At 37.9% G+C, this 16,889-nt stretch overlaps 1 protein-coding gene across 5 annotated transcripts in view; it reads right to left on the bottom strand.

Annotated features, from left to right (window-relative positions):
• ANAPC10 (anaphase promoting complex subunit 10) overlaps positions 1-16,889 on the bottom strand; it is a 39,763-nt gene that overhangs the window by 22,728 nt on the left and 146 nt on the right. Inside the window, exons 1-5 of one of the 5 annotated variants that reach the window (XM_030026845.2) lie at positions 16,548-16,565; positions 16,428-16,514; positions 9,794-9,910; positions 8,297-8,387; positions 7,383-7,503 (exon numbers count right to left, since the gene is read on the bottom strand). In XM_030026845.2, coding sequence (XP_029882705.1) covers positions 7,383-7,503; positions 8,297-8,387; positions 9,794-9,908 — 327 coding nt within the window. In that variant the 5' untranslated portion in view covers positions 9,909-9,910; positions 16,428-16,514; positions 16,548-16,565. Of the gene's footprint in view, positions 1-7,382; positions 7,504-8,296; positions 8,388-9,793; positions 9,911-15,794; positions 15,851-16,082; positions 16,308-16,427; positions 16,515-16,547; positions 16,566-16,751; positions 16,884-16,889 lie in introns of those variants that run through there. The other 4 variants (XM_030026867.2, XM_030026876.2, XM_041126382.1 and 1 more) reach the window with 4 other exon arrangements.

Genomic DNA, 16,889 nt, shown 5'->3' with positions numbered 1-16,889 from the left:
GTATATGGTTGTGGGGGTTTTTTTCAGGTAGATGTAAATTATATTAGTGCAAATCAGGCAATTCCAGACAGAATTAATTCATTTGAACAAGTGTCAAGCATTCACAGTCTGGTACCAATGAACATCATAATTACAAGTTTCAGTTGGTCAGGTATAAACTGGACACAACCCGATGTGGACTTTGACTTAGGATATTGGTTCAATAGCAGAGGTAATCTGCATAGACTACAAACAGATCACTTAACCTTCCTACAAGATGACTAATACTATTACCATTACCATCTACAACAGTATTATCATCCTTCGTACTTCAAAAAAATGTTGGAGAATATGCTCATCTAAATTTGCAGTTGGTTTCCTATACTATTCTATACTTGCTATAAGGCCACAACTCTATCCCTACTTTTTTAAAAAATACTAATATAAAACGTTCAAGTATTTGGCTCTGTCCCTCTCACACACAGAGCGCTATCTGCAACCTGTTCCTGTCTGCCAGAGAAAGGACTGGATTTGTTTATGGGATTGCAATTAGAATGCACTAGTGCAGGCTTGCCTTAAAGCCTATCAGAAATCCCCCATCATATTGGAGGACAGTTTCCCTGCATTGATAACATACTGGGTTTTTTTATCTGAAGTTTTAAGCCATCCATACCAGAGAGATTTTTACAGAAGTAAAATATATAACAAACAAGCTTTTTAAGAAATCTCTTCAAATCCTCCTACTAGAACTTCATGCACACAAAAGAGATGAAACCGTGTAACCAAACACTCCCTACAAAACAGGTATTACACAGCATAAACGATTAGAGTCAAATTGATTAGTAAGTTATCTTGCCTTTTCTTATTGGCAGTGGAGAGAAAAGCTCTTTCACTTTTACATGAAAAATCATACACATTTTCCAATTCCTTTTCCATGGTGGAACTTGGATCGAATAATCATGAAAAAGGTTATAATTCCAGGCAAGGCTTTCACATATATGCAAAATTTTGTGCTTCTGTCAGTTCCTAGCCTCTATATACTCGAGTTCCCTTGAGGAAAGCTCTGTACTTCATCAAGTTCCTGCCTTCCATGGAGCTGTTGCCACTTTCTTTCACATGGCTTTTCCTCTGCTTCAGAAGGTAAAGTCAGACTGACAGTATTAAAAATACAGGGCCTCTTTAATATACCCTTGCCTAATTGAGTCCCTCTGTGGCAAGAAAAGGTTCCTTCGCAGATTTGTTTTTGAATGCTGTGATACAAAACAAGAAAAACCATCTTTCTACATGCAACACATGCCACGGCATAAAAACAATGTTTAGTTTTCCTCTTTTTTTCTCTGAGATCCAACAGAAGAGATGTTTATTTCTCTTAAAATACCATTTCAGAGCAAGGTAAGATAAAAACCCTTAACAATTTTATGATGTGTGGACCAAAACAATCTTCCATTCTTCAGAATTTTTCTAGATCTAATGTGGATCTCGCTATTTGTACACACATACCTCATATGCACAAAAGGCTATTTCAATAACTGCATTTCTCATGATTACATAGTAAGCTCCGTTCCAATGTATTACCATTCCAGGGTGTAAAAAGCAGGAAAACTGCAATCCTGTTCATAATTTCCACAGTTTGAAGCGTATATTAGTAGATTTACATAAGCATAGGAATGATAAGCAGGTCATATAATCTACAGTAATTATGACATTGGCAGGGAACAGTGACATTATGTCACTAAATTAGCCTTTCTTTTGTAAAGAGGGGTTCATCTGAACATCCTAATTGGTGACTCGCAAAATGTCCTCTCTGCTGGAAGGTGGAAATACAGAGTACCAACCACACCAAATGGAAATAACCCTGCTTCCTAAACTTGACTCCTACCCTTGACATCAATCACAAGGCTTAATAAGTAACCAATACCAGTGGATCATTCTACTCCCTTGCTTTGCAGATTTCCAGTAGTAGTAAATTTTAGATGTAAGGAACAGGTACTGTCTGCATCCTGATGAACTAAATCCCTCCCCAACTAGCATAACAGCAAGATAACAATCAAAAAGAACAAACTGATGTGATGACCTCATCTGCAGCACATCCTAGAGACAGATAAGAAAGACTACAGTTTGAAATTCTATAAAACTAAAGCTTACTCAGTCTTTTCTTAGCATCAAGTGTAGTTTGCAGATAGCAGACTAAATATTTTTAATTGACATTCTGAACCCAAGGAATAATTAGGGGTCAGAAATGCATCTTTTCTTACATGGAAGAAAGAACACAGAGGAATGGTACTTGAAGCCTAGTCAAAAATCTAAATAAAGCAGTAACAACTCAGTACTCCATCTTCAGACAAAAGCAGTTTAAAATGCACCTTAAGAGATGTTTGATCAGAGACTCAGAAGCAGGACACTTTCTTGATTCATTAGCTGGCAACAGTCCTATGACAAGTTAGCCTCTTCTTGTACCTCAGTATCTTAAGTTTACTCCACATACAGAAAGCAGGTCAAGATTGCTAGCTTTGAATTTCAGAAAATGTCCAGAAGAGTCCAGCCTCTTCAATACAATCACTGGACACTGTAGGAGTAAAGAGATTACAATAGGCTCAGACTTCCTTAACTACCTCTTGGAAAAGCTCCCCAGTTTGGGCACTCCTGTGGTTGAGATTTCCCTGCTCTAGTGCCGAATCTCTTAAAACAGTGAAGCAGTGGCCCTGTCCGTGGTGCTTGGTGACAACAGCACACCACCAGGGAGACTGCTCTGCTCATGACAGCTCTGGAGCACCTGGTTACAAAACACCAAGTAAGACCAAAAGGGCTAGAAAACAAACTGAAAGCAAAATAGACAGCAATTCAACAGAAGACAACAAAAAGCCAAAACAAAGGACTCCCACTGTTGCCAGCAAAGACATATTAAGATAACAGGGCTTTCACCTGTCTTCAAAATCATCTTCAGAACTGAGTCTTGTTGAAAAGGTTAAGTAGGCTTTTGTTCCAGGAGGAAAGTGTACAGCAACTGAGTTAAAGGAGGCCTCTTCCAAAGCAATGTTTAATACTTAGTATCATTCTTTGATGCAAAGTCTGGTACCTAGGACTTCCAGTGACAAAGTGTCTTTTTCCTAGGTATCCATCACTGCGCAGTGATAGAGCATTGCATACCTATAAATGCTGTTAACCAGGGGAGTTACCCTGTTCCAGTAGCATTGCTTCAGACTGAATGGCTTCCAAAAGAAGCCGAGAGCAAACATCTTGCTTCTCGAGGTTACACAAAGCCATGATGCTATCTGTTTGCAGATTTTCCCTACTGCATAAAGAGAGCACATTCACAGCCAGAGGCTTCCTGTCCCCTCCTCTAATGGGGTACTTCTGATCCTTCCTTTTAGGCCTGAACATTAACACGTCTTACCTGCCATGTGGATTATTACTACCCTTAAGCAACTTGAAAAGCAAAGTACACATAGCAATACCATGCACTAGCAATGGTTTGGTCCTATCACAAAACTTGCCAGTTTCTCTGAACTACACAAAAAACTAAATGAAAAACATGACATACTCCAAATCAAAAATCATGGGAAAGTCCAAAAAAGTATGCTGGAAGAACTAACTCTTACTGGAATAGGAAGGAAATTATACCCGTCTAGTTACATCTTACCAGTTACAGCCAAGACATGTACACCACATTCTGTTGTTGAGTCCTCTACAGGGCACAGCAGAATAGAAGACTTTGTCTCTTTCAGGAGGGGTTCTGCCTCTTAAAGCAACTTTAATTTTGGGATTAAACACCAGTGGATTCTCAGATGTGAACTAATGCAAGAAGTGAGTAATTATTTTCAGGAAGTCTGACCCACACCCTCCCAGAGTGTCTTTTATATCCAAAGACGTAGAACTGGCTAATACAAGAGTTTACAGGTGTCTTGCTTTGCTGTGTAAAGTTCCTACATTATAGCTTGACAGCAGAAGCCATTGAAACTACTAGGTGAATATAAGCTGAAATTCTGCCTGCACTTAGCATCACGACACTTAGACTTTTTATGGCAAGATGAACGGCTGATAACCTAAACGTCTTGGAGAGGTACAAAGGCAACAAGCAGGTGAGCGTTATTTGAAGAGACCAGAGATCTCTTGCAGCCAAGATTTCACTCGCATTCTTTACAATGGATTACTTTTGTATCACGATAAAGAGTAATAACTTAAATCACATACTGAAGAGTCTGGATGCTGTTCCAAAAATGCCTCTGTAGGCTATCTTGTCCATCCAGACTGTTTGGACCATTATGTGGGAGAACTCTGAGACTGGAAATGAGAAAATATTTGCTCTCCAAGTTTGACAGCTGTGATAAAAAGGCACTTAAGTCAGAGGAGAAGGCTTACTGCACACATCTTAACTGTAGTTCCTCCAGCTGAGCAAAGGAATAATACTGCCAGATTATGATGTCTGTTCTCACCCACAGGATGGGGTACAAATGACTTGTTTCTCAGATGGAAGAAAAAAAAAAAAAAACAAAAAAAAAAACCAGACAAACCACAACTTTTATTCAGAAAATAATTTCATCTTAGGTTCCAAAAAGGCCATGCCTACATACTAGACCACAAACTAAAGCTAATCTTATATTAGTGATAAAACCTAGCCTAACAGCACATTGCATTGTTTTGAAAATTAGACCATTAGGAAGAAAACACATGGAGACATCATAGGACTTCCATCAGACACTAAGAGCTGGGCAAGAATCCATGGAAAAAATATAAAATGATTGAGCTGGATTTTCCACCCAGTTAATCAGTCCTGAAGCCAATGGAATCATTGTATAATTAAGCAGATTTCTCTAAAGAGCTCATAACAGTTCACACTGCTTGAATAACCCGCCTATGTGTCGGAGAAGCTGAAGAAAAGAGAAGGTTGCAGGACTGAAGGAAAATTTAAGAAACATATTCTGAATATCAAGCAGGTTAGGAAATATGAAAATTGACAGCAATATTTAACATTACAGTGGCAACAAAAGTTAGTCACTAGTATTTAACAGCATCAAAGTATTGTATCTCATTAGTAAGCACCTTGACCATATTGTCCTCTCAGTTTTGAAGTAAAAAAGCATATGAGCTTGTGGTATGCATAAGAATTACTGCTCTCATGCAACATATTACAATCATATTAATATACTATAAAAGATACTAGTAACTTGTTTCATTTAGAAGTGCCTTTTTTAACTAAATACATTATATATAGAATCCTGTGTTTAGCAAGAAAAAAGCTGAAGAAATATTGCCTGAGAAACTGCAGCAGACCAATATGCTCAAAGATCCATAGAAAAAATAAAATGTATAATAATAACACATATGCCCTTAAAAGTGGAAGTTTGCCACTGTAGAAGAAACTCAAGTTGTTGCAGTTATATGTATAATGCTGTACTAAACATTATTATAAAAGGATAATCATTTTGGTATTGGAAGATTAGACTACAAGCACAAAATCAAACTGATAATTAAGGACAACGATGACATCTAGTGGACATTCAGAAAACAGACCCACAGCCTAACAAGGAAAAAGATCCAGCTGCCGTTACTGTTACACAATGTGCAACTCCCAAATTGCAACGATGCAATTCAGAAGATTAAAAGACAGACTTTGCAGCTGATGAAAGTCAAAGTAATGTGGTGATTCATTTTTTTTAAATTAAATATTCTTTTGAAAGAACAGAGCCAAGACCCTTCCATTTAAGATTTAGGATACAAGTATAGGTCAAAACTTGAGGGAACATCACAAACCATTGAAAAGATATAGATAGATACATAGCACCAACATAATAAAAGGATACGCATTTACTATACTTTCTATTTCCACTGCATCTACAACCTTCTACTTATAAGTTGCGCTTGCTGGGAATTCAAATGCTGAAAAACAAAGTGAAAACAATAAAAACCACAGAAGTAAAAATCTAAGCCACCATTTTTTCAGTTTCATTTTTTCATCTAAGCCAGCCCTTTTCTCATCATTCCAATCCTCCTGTTACTGTAATACCTGCCATATAAGGGAGGTAAGTTTAACCTTCCCAATTTATCAGCCAGTTGCTGCTGAGCTCTAGAGAAGAGGAATCTGAAACATGAGGCTACCATAACTCAAAATTAACAAAGACCTGCTCCTGAGTAACCTGATTAGTTTACAAGGTGGACTTCTACAAAGATCATGGATTATTTTAAACCTGCTTTTACTATTTACCAAAAGGCTAGCAAAACCAAGCAGTTAAAGCAACTCAAATCTGATCCCAGTTGTTCCAAAGAAACTTTTTCTGTCCAGAAGTGTCACCTTGAAAAGACATTGGCTTTGACTATTACACTTTTATAAATAAAAACATTAACAAAACACTACAAATCTATGTCCCATTTGAAGTCTTAAGCATCAAATGTCATATCTACAGAAATGGAAATTGGATTTTGCATCATACTGTTAAAAACAGAAATACTGCATCCCTTCCAAAATTTCTACATCTCAGTGACTCTCCAGTATAGAAAAAGCATTGCAAAATGTTAGAAACTATACTCAAAAGTAAAACACTATTTATGAACACAACTGATTATAATTTACATTAGACTTCCATTTTAAATTGGTATTTTGCTTGCTTTGTATATGATTTTGGAAAAGCTAGTGTTGCAATTCCGCTAGCTTTCACCACCAGTACTGGCTGCAGTCAGCTGTTAGCAAATATGAAACAGATTCTCACTTACATGAAGATTATCTAACCAGTAGAATACAAAGAAACCTCTTCATAACTGATCATCAGGCCTTGTGTCCCAATTTCTTTTTGCCAGGGTCTCAAAATGAGCTTTGAATCAGTTGCTACTAGTTAATAAGAGTACATGCAGCCTCCCAAAAATGAAATCCAGACTCCAAAGATATTTATGCACCATACACAGCCATATTTATGCACCATACACAGCCATAACCAAAACCTGTAGTTTTAAATTCTGATTCCTAGTGAGACCCAATAGCTGAGTAACCCATTCATGAAAAAAAAAAAAAAGCATGATTTCAAGTTAAGTCTAAAAATGCAAATATTTAAAAGCCAAGTCTCCCTTTTGATGTATGTAGTGCATAGTGTTTGCAGATATTTTAAGTGAGATCAAAGTTTAACCAATTCTGAACAGCCTGTTCTGGAAAACCTCACGCTTTATTCCATTACAGAGTCTATACATTGAGTCTGGTTTTAACCATGATGGTACCGCAGCCCGATAAAAACAGAAACCAGCCTAGTAAATTTACAAGATAAAAACTAAAAGCAAACATCAAAATAAATGCAGCCATTTTCCCCCTCCAAGCAAGCACATTGCCATATTTTACCTCCAAAACCAATTTTACTACATTAGATGTCCTAATGAGAGAGGACTGTTCTAAGATGAAAAGCAAAGCATCATTGACCTACCCGGATTTCCTGGAGATTATGAAAGTTATTTCCTACTCTGACAGAGATTTTGCTCGGAGTGTAACTTTCATCAGATTTGTAGTCTGCATAAATACATAACGTCTTCACTGTTGTTTTTCTTCTGCAAGAAGCAACAAAAGTATGTATGCATTGTAAAGAAAAATATTCAGGATGAGTTTGTTGCTCGTTTGTAGTAGCTAAGGGTATTAAGTTTTAGAACATTTAAATAAGTGTGTCTACTGATTTAGAAGAACCCCACTGTCAAAGCGACAAGGTGTTTTTCCACATTAAGTTATGCACAAAGTTGATTTTCACTGTTCTCCTTTCTCTGCCTTCCGAAATGCCAGTATACCAAGAAATACAATGAAAGGCCAAGATGCCAAATAAGCACTTGTATGCAATGAAGCATATGTTTAGCTTATCAAATATGGGCTCTATTACTATGCCAAAGAGCTCTCCAGAAAGCAAGAAAAGGTGACAAACATCTAACCTTATCTTAAGAGTTTGGTTAACAAAAAAGGACTGAAAGCATCCTACACAGAATTTAATAGGAAAAGGTTTCACAAAATAATCAGTTGTTAAGCCATACAGGACTACTTTAAAAACAGTTATCTACCCCTCAAATTACATTCAAAGACAGAAAGTCAGGACAAAAATGTCACCTTAGGTAGGTAAATGTGAAACTGTTACAAATTACATACTATTAAACATTCTTTCTTGTTGCTTATTTAGGCATTTAGTAACCATAACATTTGAAAATGTCATTTTTATAAATGCTATCTAACTGGCTTCTTACCAGTTGGGTAAGAGGATTAACCCAGGAGTCCTTGCACTTCCAAAATTCCTATCTTGGTGAACAGTAATCAGTAAAGTTATACAAAACACCCTAACCCATATAGAGTAATTTTTAATACCTAAATTGGATGTTCACCAAATGAGGCTGTGATCCATCTGACTGCCAGTAAGTTTCTAGATTATCATCTCGTAACTGATCCACTCCAAATCCTAAGAAAAAGAAAATGTGATAGTCTTGAAAATCCCATTTCCATGATGTAGATATCACAGACGTAACTTTTCTTCAGCTGTTACAAACTAAAGTACACGTCCTAAGTTGTAACACATACGGCAACATTTCTAGATATCCAAATTGTGCCTATGCTTTTGTGACACAAAACTGAAACACGGGAATCTGTCAATCAAAGACACTTGAGTGTCTTTACATTCTTATCTCCTATTGAAGCCTGTGGTGTTTGAAACCATTCAACATGTCCTAGAATTTCAAATGGTTAAGTAGTAATTCATACTATTTGCAAGAACAATACTTAATGGTTAGGCTTTTCCACCTACTCTATAATCTAACTGCTGAACTAAAGGAATATCATTAGCATAGACCATTCATTTATTATAAAATTTTAGCCAAATATAACATTTTCTTTTCAACTAGTCTCCTGACATACTTTTACATTTCAAGTTAGTAGCTAGAACAAGCAATAGGTGCCAAAAACAGTATTCCTGAAAGTTAATGCTGTCACATTCAACGGAACAACTCCAAATCTTTATTTTTCCATTCCCTCATTATCTGCCCTTTTACTAATCACATCCTTTTATTGATTGCCCACACTAGCTGCAGTTTTAATTCAGCAGTTGAAGTTTAATCTGCAATAAAAAATTATCTTCACTCTGAAGCAACTAAACCATGATATTTTTCTCCAAGTAAGATACCAGGATATCGGACCAAAGATATTCAGCCTGAGCACAATATTGTGACATAAAGGGATCGTTGACTCTAGGCTGCAGCAAGATACCAGATCAATTCCCAACAGATATTTCTGAAATAGCAACTCAACCACCTCAAATGAAAAGAATACAGATTTTCACATATTTTGAGCAGGTATAAGCTATCATTAACTGCACCTCAGGACCATTTACAATAATTTCATTTTACTTGCACGATTTTAGGGAGCTACACTACAATGGCTGAGTCCACACAAAGTTTGAACAGAACATTCAGGTTTCCCAGCTGCATGAGTTTTCTAAGTTAAAAATCAAAGATACCCAGGCAAAATGCCAAAGCATAGAAACAATTACACAGTGCTGGGTGTGCTTCTGCTCACATGGTTTAGTTTGTTCACTGTGCAAGTAAAAAAACCAATTCAGTATAAAATCAGTAAAAGGCACGTTTTGTTAATATATTTCCTCATTGTAGGATTTCTGATATAGTTATAGCTTTCATATTGCATCAAATATAGACTAGGCCAAAATTATTTGTAGCGGCTACCCATACAGCTTACACTACAGCAGTTTTACTGCTACAGTCTGTATGTATGTCTTCTTGCCAAAACATAAACCACTATATATTCCAAGAAGAAAAATGTACATTCAGCTTTTTACATCACTTATTGTGATTTTACCTGGCTTACAGGATGAAAGAGACCAAACTGCTTGTGAGCCTATTTCTCTAACAGTACCAGTCCTCTCTAACTGCTTTGGATCAGCACCAGGTGGTGTCTTGTTTGGGGTAGTCATTTCTAGTAAAAGAAAACAAGTGAGTTAGTTGATACATTTTTAGCTTGATGGGAAAATTAAAGGGTTGTGTTTGTTCATATAGACACTTTAATTCTTTGGCCTCGCACTTACATAATAGTCTACAGCATATGTGGTTTATACATACACACATATATTCATATAAGTATACACTTCTGCATGTCTGTAGAACCTTTTATTTATATATAATAAAATAATATAAAGTAAAAAATAAAATACAACTTTAAATAGGAGGTTCCACATACACGTAAATTTTGTGTCTTTAAAAATTAAATACACACTTGGAACATTCATAAGATATTTTGCTTGTATCATTCTAATTCATATATATAGAGTTAGTCAGGGTTTCAGGATTTGTTTTTTTATGGTTTTCTCTGGTTTTTAAGAAATTAAAACAGACCCTGTTGATTTAAAGGCTAGCAATATAACTTCATTTCACCCCCCACATACACTTAAGAGTTTTCTTAATCTGCACATTCAGAAGCCTATTCAGAAGCTAGAGCAAGCCTGTCCTCCTGGAGATAACTTCTCTTTAAAAATAGGAAATGAGAGTTTAAACAAATCGCTTAGTCTCTAATTTGGTAGGGATTGGTTATTGCCACATTTATCCATGATCCATTTCCTTAACTTCACAACTTCATCTGGAATCATTAACATGTGACTTGCACTGCTCAAGTAATCACATTCAGTCTCAACACCTAGACTACTGCCATATATACTACAACATAATCATGTTGGGTTTCATATAGTATAGAGCACCTCACAGTTCCTAGAAAGTAGCTTAAAAGACCTTTAGAAAAAAAAAAAAAAAAGATTCCAAAGAAACCTAAGTTCCATGCAAGGAACTACACTAAAGCTTAAATTAAACGTAAAGCACTCAAGAGTCAGGGAATTAAGAGTTGACTTCTAATCCTTTGCTTACATGCATGACATCATATTACACTCTGCTAACCTCAGAAGTCTTCCAGTCACTCCCCTAGATAGTAAATGAGGTACGGAACTAGACTGATATCCACAGGATCCAGACCTTACCCACTACAGAAGTGATATAAGGCAGAGACAAGATTTTCTACATAAGGATAACTCTGCAGCTAAAAACTTTGTCAAACACAGGAAATCTGAATTCTGTAGTGTACATCGCTGTCCGCACCAATCACTTCCTATTGGCCCTTGGCTATTTTTTTTTTTTTTTTTTTTTCATTTGGCAAACAGACTTGAGACAGACTTCCAGGGTTTTTTTGCTACTTTCTCATATACAAGACTACTGCACTCCTGACTACCATAAAAAATCTGAAGAAATAATTACATGTGTAGTAAAATCCAAGTATTGACAACAGCAAGTGTCACAAAAGACCACAAACACAAAGCCTTGCTCAAACACACCCTCTCAGAAAGTGAGGTGAACACTACACAGCTAATCCTACAGATATCACATATATATTCATATAATTCACAGTTATACTAATCCCAATGACATTCAATTAAAAAGAAACTCATGCAACAGGATGTTTTAAAGTCCTTGCCCATGCAGCAAAGTTTTGTTCAAAAAAAAAAAAATCAAACTATTAAAAAAATTAAACAGGCAATCCATTTAGCCATTCCTATAACAAGACACTAGCACATAAATCTTTGCTAGTCACTGTATTTAAGTGTTGCATTGTCTGTTTTAAACCTTTACCAAGTATTTACAATAGGCTTTTTAAAATGTAGTTGTTCTATATTGAATTGGCTACACCATAAACCTGTGTATCTGAGAATACAGATTCTAACTTACTCTAGTTGCTACTTAATACAACTTTAAATTTATTGATAGCAACAATAAAACTCAATGTCACAAGTATTCTAGTCTTCTAAGAATTTAAAACAGTCTTGGAAAAAATTACAAAACACTTAGTTCACAGCTACCTGAAAAATAAACATTTTTCACATAATCACGGGATGGTTTGGATTGGTGGAAGGGACCTTCAAAAATCATCTAGTCCAACACCCATCCTACACCAAAATTCAGATTATGTTTATTAAGCACTGGGGAGACTATTTTCCTGGACTCATGAATTTTAAAGCTCAAATCACCTACTAGTCCAAACTCTGCGCTATTCTGTTACTTTTGTGACAATGAACCAACTAAGAAAGGTTGAGTTGCATTCATTTTAATTCTCAGATATATACAGAAACCAATAATGCTGTTCTTCCTACCTCTAAAAACATACATAGAAAATTCAACTTCAAAGTAAAACCAAATTACTCATTTGATACAAAACATCTTTTGAATATCATCACCAGCAAGTCTTCACACTCCTTCATTATTTTGACTTCAAGAGAAAATTAAAAACTCCAAATCTGATAGTCACGTCTTCATTCCTAGAAATAGCTATTGTCAGATTAATGACAAACCCAACCTTAAGACATAAAGAGTATGCAAACATCCCATCAAAACCCACCAAAATAAGGTAAATGACAGAAATTACATTGTACAGTCAGATTATCTCAGAAAGTTGATTACACATGTTTTTTAGAAAAATTACTAGAATTTTAAAGTATGCATAATCCCTTAAGACAACGATGTTGAGATTTCTTACAAGCTTCAGCATACACAGGGAAGTTCTAAATAACTTAACACTGCCAAGATTTGTATTGCACTGGTTCACAAAAGTTTGAGGCATACATTTTGGGGGTCTGAAACACACTGCAAGAACCACCATCCAAGTTTCCTACTGTCTTATACTGAGCTTGTTTCCTCGTATCTAACAGGCAAAGCTACTCAAGATCCAGATTTCAACTCCAAACCACTGCTGGCAAAGAAGTGAGCCACTAATCGTGCACTGGTAATGTCAAAGACTGAAAATCGTTAATGTTTGAACTAATGAGTTGAACTAACCAAGTCAGTTTTTCATGACAGAACTTCTGTTTAACCAGCTTAGTAACAATACGTTCTGCATAGGTTTGCTGAAGCTTCCAAATACTCTTAAGAATTTTAAAAGCAGAAAGCTGATGGAAGTACTACGGAAAAATAATACAGAGCTCACTCAAGTAACACTTTTTGGACATATTAATAGCAGAAGTACAAGTACCTCATTTTGGACAAGAGACAAATACTTACCATTAAAAGTAATTTAAGTCACCAAATAAAATAAAAAAAAAAATCTTAGCCCAAGAAGATAATGGAATAAGAATTGTTTTGTCTTTTTTTTTTTTTTTCCCCAGGCTGTGTAAAAACAGGTAATCTGTCTAGAAGCCCTTCTCCTTGACATGTGCTGAAAAACAGAAAGACAGACTGCATCTATAGAAGCATTGGCTGGACACATCTCCGATTTTCCCATTCAGCTATTCCGAAAGATCATTAATAGGCTGCTGTTTCCTTATTAACAATGTTAATATATTAATGCCTTGATGACATGATCAATGTCACACTTTCATTTTGCCACTTTCCACTATATGGTATGCACATCCTTTGATCAAGACAAGCAGCTAAGCTTTTTCCCCCCTCCTTGAACTCTTTGTCCCTCAGCATCTTCCTTAGAGAAGTTTGCTCTCTTCCAGAGAACATCCCTGTGAGTAGCAGCCCATAAAGATGTTTTAACAAACATACAGTTTATAAAGAGGGTGGAATGGATTTAAACAGTTCAACAGTTTACCTTTCACAATCAGAACAGACAAGTCATTCTCAGTATACCAGTGGAAGACACTTTTAAAAGGTGCATACCTGAAAGCAAACCCTTCACTAAGCACACACACACTCTTCCGCAATACACTGAAGAGGAGATAGATAAGGATCCATCACGGTCCTTTCCTGCTAAAGCTCCATAAAAATCCAGGCTAAAGGAAACTTTTGCAGATTCCAAAGCAGTTTTCTCAAATTAAAATTTCTAATTCCACCATGTTAGTATGCACAGAACTGTTTAAATGCACACCTGTAAGGACCTTTGAGAGACCAGACTGTCCTCAACAGATGTCTGTCCAGCAATTTACTTCAACAAAAGAGATTTCACAACCTTTGTGGGCGGCCAGCTTCAGTGTTTCATCAACCTAAAATCCAAATGTTTTGCTTTAACATCCAACCCAAGTATTACCTTCTAAAAACAAGCATGATTTCTTCTCTTGCTCTACAGAGAACTCGAAGACTAGTTAATCACTAACCTTTACGTAGCAACAATTTTATAGATGTGAGGGCACTCATCAAATTTCCTTAGTTTCTTCTCTTCTAGTGTGCCTATGCCTTTCAACTTTCCCTCACAAACCAAGTTCTATAAACCTAGAATTTTTGCAGAGTCTAGAGATCTACCTATTGTTAAAAAAATAGCCATACCATTTTAGCCAAGGCCCTTATTCAACAGAGCAGAGTAATCACTTTCCTCATCTTTATATTCAGTCACACAAGTTAACTTGCCAAAATAACATTTGTCTAGTCGAAAGGACATCATATTATCGATTAATATTTAATTTACTATGCACTACAGCGCTCAACTTCTTTTTTGGGATACTGTTTGCTCTTCAGTAATACCCTTTCCACTAATTATGCCTTTGATTTTTCCTCCCTGTGTTCTCTTCCTCCCTCAGTTCTTGTTAACTGAGCTTAATTACACTGATTTCCAATCTGCTATCATTCTTCTCAAGATCATTTTGAATTCTGACCCTGAGCTGTACAGTGCTTGCAATCCTTCCAACTTGGCAACTTATCTATTTTGTTTTCACCATTACTGAAAACAATGAAGATACATTCAAAACAGAACTCGCCAGGAGGACATGTCGTGACATCTCCATCTCAAAAAGAATTATTTACAAGTCAGCTTCAAATGCAATTTTTCAACCAGCTGTACAAAACCTCACAAAAATTATTTTTAGACCACATTTCAGTAGCTTGTTTAACATCAACACAGACAATGGCAGAAACCCTGTAAAACTCAAGACAAACCACTTATATTCCCTCCTCACTGACTTCATTGACTACTGTTAAAAAAAAAAAAAAAAAAAACTTAGATCCAGACCATTCTTAACAAACCAAACTAGTCCAGTTTCTGTTTGCACATTGTTTTTGTCTTCTACTTACTGACAAATTCTCCTCCCAAACCACCTCCTCAGAATCTTTCAGGAGATCAAAGCACAGCTAGCCTTGCTCTTTATTTTTTAAATTATTATTCTGATTGCATTCCCATCATATCATTTTATTCAGTTTTAGCAAGTATCCGACTACAACTTTTCCAGCAAAACCAAACCAAGGCTGCACTGACTAGTCCAGCATTTTTGCAACATCCACAATTTCTAAGACTGTTTTTCCTGTTCTTCTTAACAGAAGAGGATTTCATACCTTAGATGCCCTGATTTTCATACTTGCACTACTCATTTTGCCTCACAAGCTCTTTTCCCTGCTCTTGTTTTCTTTGGATGAACCCTTGTTGTTTTAAGGCCTTTAAAGATCTCAAGATATATCCAGAAACTAGTCTCTTACTATGCTTCCTGCTTTTTATTCAGATGGAAGATTAAACAGTAACATTGAACATTCAAATCACTAATGTTTAATTAGTATTTCAAATCACTAATGTTTAATGAGTATTTAATAATGATGGTAAGCATTCAGTAGTAACCTATCTCAACTAGCTCACCCCTACATTTGATCTCTCAGATTATTCTCTCAATACAATCTTAAACACCTATTATTTTTACTCTGCCTTCAACATATTGCTTTAAGCCTATTAGTGAAAATTACTTAAGTCTTTCATTGTCACAAACGCATTTCATTAAAATTAAGGTAATTAGAGCAACTGCACAAGAGAATTACGTTGGCAATTTTTATACATGTATCCCTAATCAATCTAAAATAAATACTTTTTTTAAAAGTATTTTTGTACAAGCCCAAAATTCCAAAGTTACCTAGTAAGGATGCAAGCTGTTCTTTAAAGGATGCAAGCGCTTCTTTACAAGTGCTTCTATCAAGTGAAAGCACTCTTTAAAAAACACAGTAACCAGAGGATTAAGTCAGTTTGACAAATCAAGCTGCTTTCACTCAGGCTGCTTGGTAGCCCTCCCCCCACGACTTCTTCGTAGGACTTTTAATCACGATTTTGAGCATAATTGATTAGTTTTACAACACTGTAGTACGGCCGCGTCCCCCAGGCTTACAAAACACTTAAATATTGGAAATAAATCAGCAACACGTACTCACGAAAGATATCGGCTGTGCTTAATCACCAGATCACGCTCCCCTCTCCCGGCTGGGGCGGGGGGCGGTGCGTGTGTGTCAATGCAAACACACAGCCACGCACTGAGGGAAGAACCCGGAGGAGATACCCGGTTAAGCAGCCCCCGGCCCCCCCACCGGGAGCCGGCGGGCGTTCCGGGCGAGCAGACCGCACCGGCCGGCGGAGCTTCTGCCCGGGCACGGCCACAGCTCCTGCGGCTGCCGTGACACCTGGAGGCGAGACGCGGGAAAAGCCGCCCCCCGCCCGGTCCCGGAGATACGCTCCCCCCGCAGCCCCCCGGGTCGGTACGGAGCAGCGTTCCCACCTGATCCTCGAAGCCGCTGCAGCGGGTAACGGGGGTGGGGTGTGGGGGTGAGGTGAAGGGGCGCCGGGCGGGTCCCCTCAGCGCGGGCACAGGGCAGGCGAGGGCCCGAAGCCCGCCCGGGGCGCTGCTGGGCCGGCTCCCGCCGCCCGGCCGCGCATGCGCAAGGCCCCGCGCGAGCTCAGTTTGAAAGAGAACGGCGGCGGGGGGGGGGGGGGAAGGGGGGGGAGAGGAGGGGCGGAGCCCGCCCGCAGGTGCCCGCGTGCAGCCCGTGGGGAGAGGCGGAGCTCGGCGCGCGCTGGGGGCCCGGCCCGGGGCGGGGCTTGCCTTGCCTTGCCTTGCCACGCCACCCCCGGGGGTTCCCTTCAGTGCTGTAGCCGGTGTGGACCGGTAACGGCCCGGTCCTTCCCTCCCTCCCTCTCTCTCTCGCGGAGCGCCCCGGGATGAGGGTGGGGGATCCGGGTC

Source organism: Aquila chrysaetos, chromosome 1 (assembly GCF_900496995.4).
Source record: "Aquila chrysaetos chrysaetos chromosome 1, bAquChr1.4, whole genome shotgun sequence".
Classification (NCBI taxonomy): domain Eukaryota; kingdom Metazoa; phylum Chordata; class Aves; order Accipitriformes; family Accipitridae; genus Aquila; species Aquila chrysaetos.
This window is presented reverse-complemented; position numbering and strand designations above follow the sequence as displayed.